Consider the following 15,451-nt stretch of genomic DNA (forward strand, 5'->3'; position numbering starts at 1 on the left):
CTGAAGCGTATGTAACCTGAAGCATATGTAACCTGAAGCATATGTAACCCGAGGTACCACTGTATGCTAGTAACAAACCCCAATACTTCTGCTCCTGACAGCTTTGCATTCCAGGGATGAGGAACCAGTCTCAACCTGAGGGCCACCTTCCCTTTCACACAAGTTTGTGGAGGCCGCATGCCCCTGGTGGGTGGAGCCCGAGGCAGGAGTGGGTGGAGCAATGAATTTGGCCTTTGTTCAGTGGGCTAGTTTCTACACACATGCCTCTGTAACCTCCACCCAGACAACTGAGAGGCATGATCAAAGTTAAAGGGCACGTTCTAGCTAGGCAAAAACCATCAAGAAGGGTCTGAGGCTTCCCACCCCGGGGTATTCCATGAACCGGGGAAAAACAGGCTTAAAAGGGTGGGTGGGTGAGTGTTTAGTTAATAGCCATACAGTGGTATCTCAGGTTACATACGCTTCAGGTTATATACGCTTCAGGTTACAGACTCCGCTAACCCAGAAATAGTGCTTCAGGTTAAGAACTTTGCTTCAGGATGAGAACAGAAATTGTGCTCTGGCAGCATGGCGGTAGCAGGAGGCCCCATTAGCTAAAGTGGTGCTTTAGGTTAAGAACAGTTTCAGGTTAAGAACGGACCTCCGGAACGAATTAAGTACTTAACCCGAGGTACCACTGTATAACCAATTTGCCCTACATAAGGGCAGGGAACAGCCTCCAGGGTGATTCTTTTAATGCAGCCAACGTTGTCAAGTGGGTTTTATTGCTGGACTTGAATTTGGTAATCTTGGGTTCAAATCCCTCTTCTCTGGGAAAACAGCTCTCATTCCTCCTCATTCCCTTCTCTGTAAAAGGACGTAACGGAGACCTTATTACGACACTTTCCATTTGCATCCTGTGTTTCTTCTGAGGCATTTGACAAAGCATACATGGCGTTTCTTGCCCGTTTTGTCCTCACCTGTGAGGTAGGTTAAAATGAGGGCCGGGAACAGGCCCAGTGCCACCCTGTGAGCAAACTCTAGGGCTGGCCAGGAATTTCATCCTGGATCACCACAGGTCCTCGATCAGCCCTCTAACCGCTATACCACACTGGCTCTCGGTCGATCGGGGATGGTGGGCACTGGTTGTTGACATTAGTCCAGGGGTCAGCAAACTTTTTGAGCAGGAGGCCAGTCCACTGTCCATCAGACCTTGTGGAGGGCCGGACTATATTTTGAAGGGAAAATAAATAAATGAATTCTTATGCCCCACAAAATAACTCAGAGATGCATTTTAAATAAAAGCACACATTCTACTCCTGTAAAAACACCAGGCAGTCCTCACAAATAACCCAGAGATGCATTTTAAATAAAAGGGCACATTCTACTCATGTAAAAACACGCTGATTCCTGGACTGTCCACAGGCTGGATTTAGAAGGTGATTGCGCCGGATCCGGCCCCCGGGCCTTAGTTTGCCTACCCATGCATTAGTTTGTCTCGAGAGACAATGGAGTTTGCCTCCAGGGGTGAAGTCAAACTGCTGTGTTAGTAGCACCAAAGTGACCTCGCTGGGGGAGCAAGGCTGGGCAGCGTGTATGAGGGTCCTAGGCTGCCCAGAGAACAGGACCCTCCTCTCGGCCTCACTGATGTGGTCCAAAGACAAGCAGAGCTATACGTTTGGCACCAGCTTGGCTGCAGGAGGTGCTGGAAGGAGGCGTACAAGGCACCATCCAACCATCTTGGGAACGACACTCTGGATTTGTTTAGGGTTTACTCCTTAGCCTTTTCCTTTCCGGAAGGTGTCCCGCAAGGCAGTGGAGGTTTAGGATCAGAATTTCCTTCTCCTAGATGGGCTGCCTTCCCAGGTGGATGAGTCCCACCTGCCCATCACTCCCCCCCCACAGCACATGCAGAAAACGCCTTCTTTTTTATATACATTATTATTATTAAGGTTGGGGGTGCCCTATAGTGTGGTTGTCTTTGATCGGCTGTAGTGAGATTGTTTTTCTGTGTGTGTGTGTGTGTGTGTGTGTGTGTGTGTGTTTGGATCAGGTTAACCAGATTGTTTCATATGCTGTTGGCAGATTATTGTTGTTGTCGTTTTGGACTTTGTATGTGATAAAGGGGAACCATACCGGGGTGAAGGTGTCTTCTTCTATTTGTCCCCATGTCAATTTCAGATTATTGGTTAGTTTTTCTGATAAGGCTGCTTCCCATACTATCTGATACCAATGGTCCATGCTTACTCCTGACAGGTCTCTCCAGTGTCTGGCTATGATGCTTCTGGCTGCTGAGAGTAGGTGGGTTATGAGGTCTTTGTGATGTGAGTGGGCATTATTATCTTGGAAAATGCCTTCTAGACCGTTGGACCCACTGTTCCGCTTATTCCACCGAAGCCTGGTACAAAATGCTGTGTGTTAAAGGTGTTGAACGTGGCCGCGTATACACCATACATTTAAAGCACGTATCTTCCCCCAAAGAATACAGGGAACTATAGTTCACCACCACAGACCTACAGTTCCAGGCACACTCAACAAACTACAGTTCCCAGGATTATTATGTGCTTTAAATGTATGGTGCGTGTACGATACGATAATCTTTATTGTCATTGTCCCATAAAGAACAATGAAATTGAAAAAAAATCTACATCAGACATTCAAAAACCCACAAGCCTGCTATCCCAGCCTAGTTAACCCCCTAAAAACTCTGATACCCCATAATTAAGTACAATATACTCCCATAGAGACTACCTTACACTGCGTTTAAAACCAAAATCGCATTTGGATAGAAACTGTTTCTCAGGCGGCTAGTCCTAGTCTTTATAACTCTGTACCTTCTTCCAGAAGGCAGAAGCTGAAAGAGATCATTTCTGGGGTGCGGAACTTACTGCAGACTTAGTGGGCGAATTCCTGAATTCTAGGCCCTGTAACTGCGTCCCCCTCTTATCTTTGTATTCAGCACCTGTGGACTAATGGTTTCTCTCTCTCTCTCTTGCCTTTCAGGTTTATCTGGGGCAGGGCGTGTGCCCTGCAGCTCGTGTCCCTCCAGGTGGGGGGCATCCATCCAGCAGCCCCACTTCCCTTCTCCCTACCCCTCTGGCCTTCAGCTCCATTCCATGGGGGTGGATGGCATGTATGAGAAGAGCAGAATGCTGAACATACAGAACAGCACGTGGGGCAGCCGCCAAGAGTGGTACCAAGACAGTTTGGTGACAGGACCACCCAACCCTGGTATGAAGGGATGGGGGATGAATTCGATTCAGTTTGCGTTTACTTGCTTAATTTGCAGTTTCTAAAATGATACATCATCATTATTATTATTATTATTATTATTATTATTATTATTATTATTATTTGAATTTATATACCGCTCTATACCCGGGGTCTCAGGGTGGTTCACAGAATAAAATCAAGGTATGAAACCACAAATTACATAATAAAAACAAAATCAACCCAATAGCTCCCCCCCAAAAAAAACCCCCCACACATTTTAGAAGGGCATAGGTTGTAAAATCGGATCAACCAAAGGCCTGGTTAAAAAGGAACGTTTTTGCCTGGTGCCTAAAGGTGTATAATGAAGGTGCCAGGCAAACTTCCCTGGGGAGAGCATTCCACAGATGGGGAGCCACTGCAGAGAAGGCCCCTTCTTGTGTTGCCGCCCTCCAGACCTCTCAAGGAGAAGGTACACGAAGAAGGGCCTCAGAAGATGATCTCAGGGTCCGGGTAGGTTCATATGGAAAGAGGCGGTCCTTGAGGTATTGCGGTCCTGAACCATTTAAGGCTTTATAAGTCGAAACCAGCACTTTGAATTGGGCCTGGAAACTAATCGGTAGCCAGCGCAGTTAGACCAGGATCAGTGTAATATGCTCAAACCGTCTTGCTCCGGTGAGCAAGCTGGCCGCTGAATTCTGCACCAGCTGAAGTTTCCAAACCGTCTTCAAAGTCAGGCCTACGTATAACGCATTGCAGTAATCTAACCTTGAGGTTACCAGAGCACAGACAACAGTAGTTAGGCTATCCCTGTCCAGATAGGGGCGTAGCTGGGCCTACATGAACAGAAACAAGGCCAGTGCTTTTTTTACCCTATAAAAGTACCAGTACTCACCAGCAAGCAGGCAGAGGGGCCAGCATGTGGGGAAGGGGCATGGCCTGAGGCCAAGGCTGAGCGGTGAGGACAGATTAGCTACTTGATGCTCCCTCGTCCGTCCACCCACCTACTGGGTTCTGCCACACAGGTGAACAGGCCTCTGTCGCCCAGGAAGGAGGCAGTAGGGCTCCAGGAACCTGTCAAAGCATCACGTCTCTTTCTCTAAGGTCAGCAAAGGCTTCCTGGGCTTGGGGAAGGAGGCATGAAGCTCTGACAGGCCCAAGAACCCTCCCGCCTCCCCCTCCCCAAAAAGGTGACGGTTCTGCGTACTGTTGCGTACTGCCAGGAAAAAAGCCCATCCTTTGATCTCTGCAGTCCTCTGAGCTTTGCAGTTCTCCAGCCATGCAATGTGTACACAAGTGCATATACTAGGGTAAAGTGTGCATTAAAAAATATGCGAAGAGGGCAGGGTGTCATTAGGGAAATTGCTTTGTGAAGACGATGATGGTGATGTTGATTTATTTCTGATACCCTGCCCATCTGACTGGGTTACCCCAGCCACTCTAGGCATTATAAAAACAAGACATCAAACATCGAAAGATGTGTATGTTATGCGGAATTGCATATAAACATGTATGTTTGGAGAAATTAGTGCTAAAATGCTGGTAAATTTTCATGAGGACGTGTGTGTGTGTGTGTGTGTGTGTGTGTGTGTGTGTGTGTAAACTGCACTGAAGGTTGGAAAAATGAGAAACTCAGATTGACAAATTTGCCCGCCTCTTTCTGTCTGTATAGATCTAGGTATTAATGTTTATTTATATGCCTGCTCTTCCCAGGAACTCAAGGTGGTGCAAATGGTTCTTCCCTCCTAATTTTATCCTCACAGCAACCTTTGAAGGGAGGCTAGGCTGGGAGAGAGTGAGCAGCCCAAGGTTACTTACTGAGCTTCACAAACACACACAAAGATTGCCATTTCCTGCAGTCTGGAGAGTATGAGCTAGGCTTCCCGAGGGGCTAGATCAGGCATGGAGAATCCGTGACCCTCCAGATCTTGCTGGACTACAACTCCCATCATCCTCAATTATTGACCAGGTTTGCTGGATCTGATGGGAGTTGGAGCCCAAGAACTTCAGGAGGGGGCACAAGAGAGTTCTCCATCTCTGGGCTAGCTAAATGTTGGTGGACCACTGTGAGAACACGGATGATGGACTCAACGAGCCATTGGCCTGGTCCAGCCAGCTCTTGTTATGTTCTTGAACTGGGATTGGGTTGATTTATGGAGGATATGCCTCTACAGTGGCTTTATGGAGCAGTATGCCTCTGTAGAAGATATGGAGGCAGTGAGAGATTTTACTTTCTTGGGCTCCATGATCACTGCAGATGGTGACAGCAGTCATGAAATTAAAAGACACCTGCTTCTTGGGAGAAAAGCAATGACAAACCTAAACAGCATCTTAAAAAGCAGAGACATCACCAGCCTTCTTTATGGTCCAGCTCTCACTTCCATACATCACTACTGGGAAAACCATAGCTTTAACTATACAGACCTTTCTTGGCAAGGTGGAGGGGTCCTTAATAAAATCCTCAGCCCCAACCTCCTGACTCCTCTTGCTTTTTGCTAACCCATGAGGTTCTGCAGCCTTCTAAAACAATGAGAACTGTCATCACATAACATAAAGGGGGCTGGACTGGATCCCTTACCACTTGAGCATCGAACACTCCTGCCTAGAGCCTCAATTCCCACACCAGCCTTGTGTGTCGCCCAGCCTAGTATCTAGATGAGATATACTGCTCTTTCCTGCCCCTCCTTTCCCAGGCCACAGAGTTTCAGGAGGTCCATCCTGTTTATTGGGAGAGTTTATCTATCATTTGTAGATGAAAGAGGAAGTGCTCCAGATTGACCCCTGTGGGGAGTGATTGGTAACATCTGGAGATGCTTTGAGTGGTTTCCTATTAATAATAATAATAATAATAATAATAATAATAATAATAAATTTACTTAAACTTATTAGTCACTTTTTTATTTTACAAAAAGTAACTCAAAGCGACTTACAGGCATACATGCATATGTAACAGAGAATTTTAAGACAGCATAAAATTAATCAAAGGATAACTTTAAGACAATTGCTGCTGAAATTCTAAGTTTATTCCTGTGGCTTATTGCTCTCTAATAATGAAACAACTCATGTTGTGATAACCCCTGACAACTGCTGCTATCTTTCATGTGGTTGAGTCAGGTGTCACAGATAATAATAATAATTTATTATTTATACCCCAGCCATTCTGGGCGACTTCCAGCAAAATATTAAAATACAATAATTCATCAAATATTAAAAGCTTCCGTAATCAGGGCTGCCTTCAGATGTCTAAAAGTCAGATAGTTGTTTATTTCTTTGACATTGGAGGGGGGGCATTACACAGGGCGGGTGCCACTACCGAGAAGGCCCCCTGCCTTATTTCCTTCCAGCAGCTAAACCAAACGTTGGCGGGTGCAGAACTGATAAGATGCCTTGTTAGTGACATAGCCTTCTGTCCCCACCAAGACTTCCAGGTAGCAAATATATGGCTTTTCATCTATTGTCTGAAAAACATGTCCAAATTATTTGATAACCAAATAGCCTGTGATTTCATGGAATTGTAGAGTTGGAAGGGACCACGAGGGACATCTAGTCAAACCCACTGCAATGCAGGAATCTTTTGCCCAAGGTGGGGCTCGAACCCATGACCCTGAATTTAAGAGTTTCATGCTCTAGCAACTGAGCTAACTCTAAATATGCTGCACAATCTCTGCGGCCCATTTTGTGTCCCTGTCCAGCTGGCGCCTATAGACCCACCCTGGTTATTTTACTTCTGATCCCCTTGATACGCTTCAGTGTTTCCCAACCTTGGGTGTCCAGCTGTTTTTGGACTACAACTCCCATCATCCCTAGCTAGCAAGACCAGTGGTCAGGGATGATGGGAATTGTAGTTCAAAAACAGCTGGAGGCCCAAGGTTGGGAAACACTGCACTAGATCACCCACCTGGTCTGGAGGAATCTCTCCTGTTTGGGTTTCTATCTTCCTACCTGCTTCCAACCTTTCCGTTCATTTTACTCCGTTTCTGCATCGGTTTGCAAACATTATTTTTTCGAAAACGTCAATGTGGAAATTTGTGTGCGTTTTCGTTTTCCTTCTCTCTGAACAGATGCGCCTTCTCAAGCAAGTTCCCCAAACACAATGCATTTTTATCAATTCCCCCACCCAAAAACCACACCCACTGTTATGCATGCTTTCGCACATATACAGTCATACCTCGGGTTGAATGTGCTTCAGGTTGAGCGTTCTCAAGTTGCGCTTCGCGGCAACCCGGAAGTAACGGAGCGCGTTGCTTCTGGGTTTCACCGCTTGCGCATGCGCAGATGCTCAAAATGATGTCACGCGCATGTGCAGAAGCAGCAAAATACGACATGCACAGATGCGCAGTCGTGTCTTCCGTTCTATTCAGGATGCGAACGGGGCTCTGGAACGGATCCCATTCGCATCCCGAGGTACCACTGTACGCCTCTTTTTTTTGGGGGGTGCACATTCTTTTGGGTTTGATGAACTGCGTTTGAAAATGCAGAAAAGCACAGATTTTGAAGTACAGCTGTGCTTGGGTTCTCAGTGCAACTTGGATAGGGTCGCGTCTGAACATATTTCTGCCCTGTTCCTAACAACCCACACCACTTCCACCCTGATGTTCCGGGTTCTGTTATCGTGTGGTCCCCATCTACAAAGACAGGCCATGCTACTGCTGTTTCTCTCTCTCTGTGTGTGTTTTTCTCTGTATGTGTTCGTCCATCTGTGCTGTTTTTAGATCCTATGCATGGCCTCCCCTCTTCTGACTTCCCTTCACTCCTCAACCTCTCCCCCCTCCGCCCCCCACCCACATCAACCACCACCACCGCCCCTCCCTCCCGCCTCATTTCCCCTCCGGGCTTATACAAGTGTGTTTCCTCCTTCTGCATTCTGCAAAGATCTCTCAGCAAAAAAAAGAGAGAGAGAGAAAGCAGAGCTGATGGGGATGTGGGGACGGAGCCGGGGCGAGTCGTGGGGGGGGGGTGCGTTGGGGGCTGGGGCGGAAAGTGGAGCAGCGGGGAAAGGGGGAAGGGATCCTGACAACACTATGTCTGGGCCCGGGCCAAGCAGAGACACTCTTCACCAAGGGGGCCTTTTGGATCTCATTGCTTCGGGGGCTGCAAAGGACTCGGGGAAGGGGGGGCGGCAAGGGAGCAGGCAGTGTCGCCTCGCATTAGAGCACTGCGGCTGATGCCGTGGCTGTGCGTCGCCTGCGGAGATCTGAGTGCCTGGCTTCGCGGCGGCAGAAGAAAGGTCACCGTTCAGACCACATCTCCCCTGGGATAAAAAGGTTAAACCCTTGTGGGCTCCCCGAACCCGCCCACCACCCCCCTCTCCTGGAGACCCCAGTCCCCAAACCTGTGGTCTCCCTTGCACTGCGCCAGCCACAAAGAAGTGTCCCCCTCCCTTCCGTGCCCAACTCAGGAAACGCAAGAAAGACGCTTCGCTGAATGAGAACTTCTTGTTTGCAAGAGGCCTGAACTCTTCAGCCTCATCGGCTCAGCCTCTCTCTTTCCCCTTCCTGCCTCCATTTGTTGGCTTTCCTCTCCCCAACTCTTAACCCCATATGTCTTGGGGTTGCAGTGGAAGAAAACTCTGGCTATTTCTCTACACACACAGACACCCAACGCGGCAACCGGCATCGGTTCTGCACCTTGAGTGTGCAGCGATGGATTAACGAATTCTTAACACTGGCTAATTAATCATTCATTAACTCTTTATAAACTATTAACGAACAGTTGTCACTGCGAACAAGCACCATACCAGTTAGCCCTGGGGGGGAAGAGATAGGATGAGAGAGGAGTGGTGTGTGTGTGTGTGTGTGTGTGTGTGTGTGTGTGTGTGTGTGGAAAGCAAGGCTTAGAGGTCAGTAGCAGAGACACCAACTTCTCTGGAGGTTTGAGGGGGCCGGACGCGATGTCGTGACATGGAGCCCTCTGAACACCGAGGAAGCCGTGTCCCTCAAAAATAGATTGGGGGACTCCAAAGTGCATCGGCCCACAGGAGCCGGCACTCTTGGTCAGTAGGATGAAGGCATGTGGGATGCAGGCCTGAGATGGAAGATGGGGGGTTTGGGGTGGAGGAGTTTAGGGGTGTAACCCCCTGTGGCCTGGCTCTAGGTGTGGGGGTACCCTGGGCATGATCCCCTCTAGTGGCCCGGCTTGGTCAGCAAAGCCTTTGCAGAGTTAACAAGAGGTGAGGAAGGGAAAACATTTATATATATTTAATTTAATTTATATGCCACCCTTCACCCGAAGATCACAGAGCTGTTTATAGTACAGTGGTACCTCGGGTTAGATACGCTTCAGGTTACAGACTCCGCTAACCCAGAAATAGTGCTTCAAGTTAAGAACTTTGCTTCAGGATGAGAACAGAAATTGTGCTCCGGCGGCAGCAGCAGGAGGCCCCATTAGCTAAAGTAGTGCTTCAGGTTAAGAACAGTTTCAGGTTAAGAACGGAATTAAGTACTTAACCTGAAGTACCACTGTATTAAAACACATAATAACCAAAGCCGACATTTTAATGTCTCATAGTGCCCCAGAGAAATGGTACACTAGAGCATCATGGGAAATCAAAATGGAGCGCCTATTGGGGCAACTGCCCAACTGTGCCAGTTTTTGCAGAGGCAATCAGGGGTTTCCTCAGGTTCAAAAATCCGCCCCTAAAATCTCCCCTTCCGAGGTTGGAATAAAAATTATGCAGGTTCGATTCTGGTCTGACTTTGGCGAGTCTGCCTAATGTTATTTGGATAGGCTATTTCCCCACCTGACACAGGAAATTTGTTTTCGTTGGGGAGGGTGGGTAGGAACTGTGGTAAATTAAGGTATTTGTGGGATGTGGTGGGGAGACACACAGTGCACAGTTTAACTCTGGGATTGGCTCGTGTGAAATGCCTGTGACAGCCTGTATGGCTTTAAAAGAGGATTGGACAAATTCATGACTGTCCAGGGTTTCAGACAGGCTTCTCTTAGGCCTAACTGAAGATGCAGGGGGTTGAACCCGGAATCTTCTGTATGCAAATGAGACGCTGTGCCAATGAACTGTAGCCCTTCCTCAGAAGTCCTGGGTTCAGATTTGCAGTGAGTCACTGGTGTGCTGAGAGAACTGGCACGGTTTAGTACTTTGAGCGTGTGGCTAGGACTGTGGATCCTTGGCTTCAAATCAGTGCACAGTGCTCACTGGGCAACCTTGGGCCGGGCACTGTCTCTCTCTCAGCCTAGCCTCCCTCACAGGGTTGTTGTGAGGATAACATAGGGGGAGGTGGGACCATGCGCACTACTGTCTTGAGCACCTTAAAGAAGGGGTGAGATATACACCTTTAGACGCCGGGTGAAAAAATTCATCTTCAACCAGGCCTTTGGCAAGAAATGTCCTTTTAAATGTGCTTGAGGAGGGGAATTACTGGTTTGCTTTTGTTCTTATTTTTATTATGTATTTTATATATATATATACGGTGGTACCTCGGTTCTCGAACATAATCTGTTCCGGAAGACCGTTCGAGTTCTGAAATGTTTGAAAACTGAGACACAAAGGGCTGTCGGCAGATTCAATTGAGAAAATTGAAAAAGACACAGCGGAAGCCGTTTGACTTCCGAGGCGCGTTTGAAAACGGAAGCATTTCGGCGTTTGGGTTCCAAAATGTTTGTCAAGGGAGACGTTTGAGAACCAAGGTACCACACTGTATATTGTAATCTTATGTTGTGAACTGGCCTGAGATCTGCGGATGAAGGATGGTATGATGATGATGATAATCTAACAGCAGCAACAGCAACAACAACAATACAAGATGGTATAATAATAATAATAATAATAATAATAATAATAATACTATAACTGACCAGGATTTGAACCTGGATCTCCCCAGTCCTAGCCTACCATACTAGTTCATTCTCAATAACAATTACAACCACCTTGCACATTTAACATGCAATAGGAATCATGATTAATAAATGAAGATGATGTAAGGGGGCTGGATGGGGGTGGGGGTGTTTGCCTTCCTTTCTTCATATCTCCGTTCTGCAATCCAACCACCAGATAGTTGCCAACAGCTGGAGAGTGGCTTGGACCCTGAGCACCCGCAAGGTGCAAGCACCCAAGACCTAGACGAGTCCCAAATACGTTTGCAGCTGAAGCGCAAATTGCAAAGGAACCGGACGTCTTTCACCCAGGAGCAGATAGAGGCGCTGGAGAAAGGTGAGGAAGGGACGGAGGTGGCTGACATCAGGTGAGGTTGCCAGCTGGCTAGAATTTCATCTTTCTGGTTAGCAGCCCGAACTGGAGCGTTTTGAGCGAGGGAAAGAAAAACGGCGTCTGCTGTTTGCACTGTTAGCAGATGTGTGTGCACATCGTGTGTGTGCATTAACTGAGGTGCAACTGAGAGAGCATTTCTTAAAGGTAAACAATGCAGACTCATCCATTCCACATTGAACACATGGCAATTGCCTCTGATAAATGGTGTGCAGAGGTGGGTAGCGCCACTTTCTATCTGCACATATGTGCCGTTGCCACCTTACAATTCATAGCTAATTGTAGTCCAACCCCCTGCAATGCAGGAATATGCAGCTGTCCCGTACGGGAATCAAACCTGCAACCTTGGCATTGCCAGCCCCCCAACTGAGCTATCCAGAGAGCCATCCATCCGGTTAGGCTTGGAGTCCAAGACTTGAGTCCGCTTACCTTCACCCTGAGGTGCATCTCAGCTGAGGGGTTGCCATCCTTATCAGGCAGGTTATGGCTGGAAATCTTCTTATTCCATCCATATTTGATTTCCTACTTGGAAAGCCTGCACTGTGTACATGTGAATTAGGAAGAGATTGTGCGTGTGTGTTTTATTGATGTGGGAGACCCCATGACCCGCGCTAGCCTTCCATGGGTATAGCCTCTCAATTCTTCCCAAGTTGCAGTTCCCTCCAAATGGGTTTTGTGTCCTCACGATGCTAAACAGGGTGACTCCTGTAGTCTCTTCCTTCTGTTACCTACACTGACTTGTTATATGACGGCAGGTGAAGAAGATAGAGGGGGAAAACCAAGGTCTTTTTGATGCATCCTGGGATGCGGGTGGTGCTGTAGGTTAAACCACAGAGCCTAGGGCTTGCCGATCAGAAGTTTGGCGGTTCGAATCCCTGCGACGGGGTGAGCTCCTGCCAACCTAGTGATTTGAAAGCACGTCAAAGCGCAAGTAGATAAATAGGTAAACGGCGGGAAGGTAAACGGCGTTTCCGTGCGCTGCTCTGGTTTGCCAGAAGCGGCTTAGTCATGCTGGCCACATAACCCGGAAGCTGTACACCGGCTCCCTCGGCCAATAAAGCGAGATGAGCGCCGCAATCCCAGAGTCAGCCATGACTGGACCTACCTTTAAGAACATCCCATTCAAACAGGAGTTGCAGATAAGGCGCCAGTGCTGCCACGAGTGCAGCTTTTAAAACTCCCCTGGCGCTGTCAGTGGCGGCAGAAGAAATTTTTGTGGGAAGACAGTTACGCTCAGTATGGATCGCACTAAATCTCACACAGTGGATATCCTTAAACTTCTGAACAACTGGACGGTGTGATTTAGATTGATATTTTGTTTTCCGAAAAACCAGGCTCCTCTCATGAGAAACGGTAACTCTGCGTATGTTCAGAGGCACTTCGCTGACAATGTAATAATTTTTTTTAATCAGTTGCGGCTGTCTTGTTATATCAAGGTGGGACCTAAGAGGAGAAGATGTGTGTGGCCATCTGGTGGGCCAGAGTGGTACTGCAGCCTTGATGGCACAGCTTGCTTTCTTGACCTTGCCTTGCAAGCCGTGCCACTTTTAAACAATAAGCTGGTCTGCAGGGATAGGGGACCATTTGCACCCTGAAGGCTGCATTCTCTTCTGGCCAACCTGAGCATGGTGGACGGGGCCAGTGGGCAGAGCTATGGATGTGAATTATGTACCGTAGGCTAGTTTCCACACATTCCCTGCTCTCTTACTCTCCATCTGGGTGAACAAGAGGCAGGAGCAGAGATCAAGGACACATTCAAGCCAGGCAAAAACACTCAAGGAAGGTGTGGAGGAAGGCCTAGGGAGAGCAGGGGGTGTGTGGTCAAGAGCTGGACAGATTGGTTTAGAGCAGCCTTTCTCAACCTGTGGGTCCCCAGATGTTGTTGGACTACAACTCCCATCAAACCTAGCTGGCAAGGCCAGAGCTCAGGGATGATGGGAGTAGTAGTCCAACAACACCTGGGGACCCAAAAGTTGAGAAAGGCTGCTCTAGAGAGAGTTGTCTTTGCCCGCCAGGCCCTCATGTATTGGAAGCAGAGAATCTGCAGCCCATGCTGCCTGCTTCTGGTAAAGGAAAAGGGACCCCTGACCACTAGGTCCAGTCGTGACCGACTCTGGGGTTGCGGGACTCATCTCGCTTTATTGGCCAAGGGAGCCGGTGTACAGCTTCCAGGTCATGTGGCCAGCATGACTAAGCCGCTTCTGGCGAACCAGAGCAGCGCATGGAAACGCCGTTTACCTTCCCGCCGGAGCAGTACCTATTTATCTACTTGCACTTGGATGTCCTTTCGAACTGCTAGGCTGGCAGGAGCAGGGACCGAGCAACGGGAGCTCACCCCGTCGCGGGGATTCGAACCACCGACCTTCTGATTGGCAAGTCCTAGGCTCTGTGGTTTAACCCGCAGCGCCACCCACATCCCTTGCTTGCTTCTGGTAGTAGATGCTAATTTTTCTGTGTAACATAGTTCCAGGGAGCTATAAAAGAAGACAAGAAGGAAGAAGCAGCTGCGGGAGTGTGGAGTTAGTGGACATCCCCTGCTTCTGATCAAAGGGGCCTTGCCTGCTTCGGCAGCTATAGATTTCTATGGCACAGAGAATGTTGGTTCTTGTTGAGCTTCTGGACCAGAGTCCTCGGAGTCAGAGAAGCGATGCTGCTTGGCAGAGTGTCTTCCTCCTGAACTGGTCCAAGCAGGCCTAATCATGGTTAGCGCCATGGGCAATTCCTCAAAGCCCAAGGTCTCATCCCCTGAAAAGGGGAAGTTAGATCCTGTGGGCATGACAGTAGGTGACAGAGTGGATGACATCTGCAGGGTTGTTAAACCCCAGCAGAAGGCTGAGAGCATCTGTGCAGAAGTGAACAGCAGGTGTGAGCTACCTGGAGGATGCAATACCCCTGTGCTCCACTAGTGGGCAGGAGATGGTTCTACACTGCCACCCTTCCAATACACATAGCTGTCAACGTTTCCCTTTTTTAAAGGGAAATTCCCTTATTCCGAATAGGATTCCTCGCAAGAAAAGTGAAAAGTTGACAGCTATGCCAATACATACCCTACTTGTTGTATTCAGCTAACAAATAGTTGCAAGCCCATGGTACAGTTTTGCAGATCGATTCAGATATACTTTGCTGGCGCTATAAGGAATGTGAGCACTGACAAAGTAATATGGCAGTCCTATGCCCCTTAAGGCATGCTATAATAGGGTGTAAGAACATGGGACAAGGTTCTACTTCACCAGGGGCTATAAATGATGGGGAAACAGGGGGAACATGTCTCCAAAACTCTGACTCCCTTGCCCTCCCATCTTCCACAGAATTTGAGCGCACTCACTACCCCGACGTCTTTGCCCGTGAACGCCTGGCAGCAAAGATCGACCTCCCGGAGGCCCGGATCCAGGTATGGCAAGGGGATCCACTCGGCTGTGGGACAGGCCAACCTACACTTCCTTCTCATTCCCCGTTGATTCCATTCCACTGTTCTTCCCCCCCCATCCAGGTCTGGTTCTCCAACCGCCGAGCTAAGTGGCGCCGGGAGGAGAAGCTAAGGAACCAGAGGCGCCAGGCAGGGGGCACCGGGGGCCACCTGAGCATAAACAGCAGTTTTGGCTCCGCGGGCAGCACTGTCTACCAGTCCCTCCCCCAGCCGACGGGGTCAGGTGAGGGCCGTGGATCCGGCTGACTCGTTCCCATTACCCCATTCTTTCTTGGCTAACCCATCCCTGTCTGTCTCGGTGAGGCCCTATTGAACATGGCCCTGGCTCCCAGTAAGAAGGGCTATCCACCATCGACAACCACATGACTTCTCTCTCTGTTACAGGCACCATGTTGGGCCGTACGGAAAGTGCCCTCAGCAACAACTATGGCGCCCTTCCACCCTTGCCCACCTTCTCTATGGCCAACAGCCTCCCTATCCAGGTAAGCTTCTCAGAACCCCTTCTCAGACCAAAGGCCACATTCCCATAGCTATCAACCTTCCCTTTTTTTGCGGGAAATTCCCTTATTCCAGCGCCGTTTCCCGTTGCTTCCCGCTGCTATCCCGGATTGTTA

General features: G+C 48.6%; 1 protein-coding gene across 2 annotated transcripts in view; it reads left to right on the forward strand.

The window, feature by feature from the left end:
• Positions 1 to 15,451, forward strand: part of LOC309328181 (paired box protein Pax-6-like) — a 46,496-nt gene that overhangs the window by 24,925 nt on the left and 6,120 nt on the right. For both annotated transcript variants that reach the window (XM_081838219.1, XM_081838220.1), the window contains exons 3-7: positions 2,983 to 3,210; positions 11,198 to 11,356; positions 14,719 to 14,801; positions 14,901 to 15,060; positions 15,222 to 15,319. In XM_081838219.1, the coding sequence (XP_081694345.1) occupies positions 3,096 to 3,210; positions 11,198 to 11,356; positions 14,719 to 14,801; positions 14,901 to 15,060; positions 15,222 to 15,319 (615 nt within the window). In that variant the 5' untranslated portion in view covers positions 2,983 to 3,095. The remainder of the gene's footprint in view (positions 1 to 2,982; positions 3,211 to 11,197; positions 11,357 to 14,718; positions 14,802 to 14,900; positions 15,061 to 15,221; positions 15,320 to 15,451) is intronic.

The sequence above is a fragment of the Podarcis erhardii genome (genome assembly GCF_964252035.2).
Source record: "Podarcis erhardii genome assembly, chromosome: 13".
Taxonomy (NCBI): domain Eukaryota; kingdom Metazoa; phylum Chordata; class Lepidosauria; order Squamata; family Lacertidae; genus Podarcis; species Podarcis erhardii.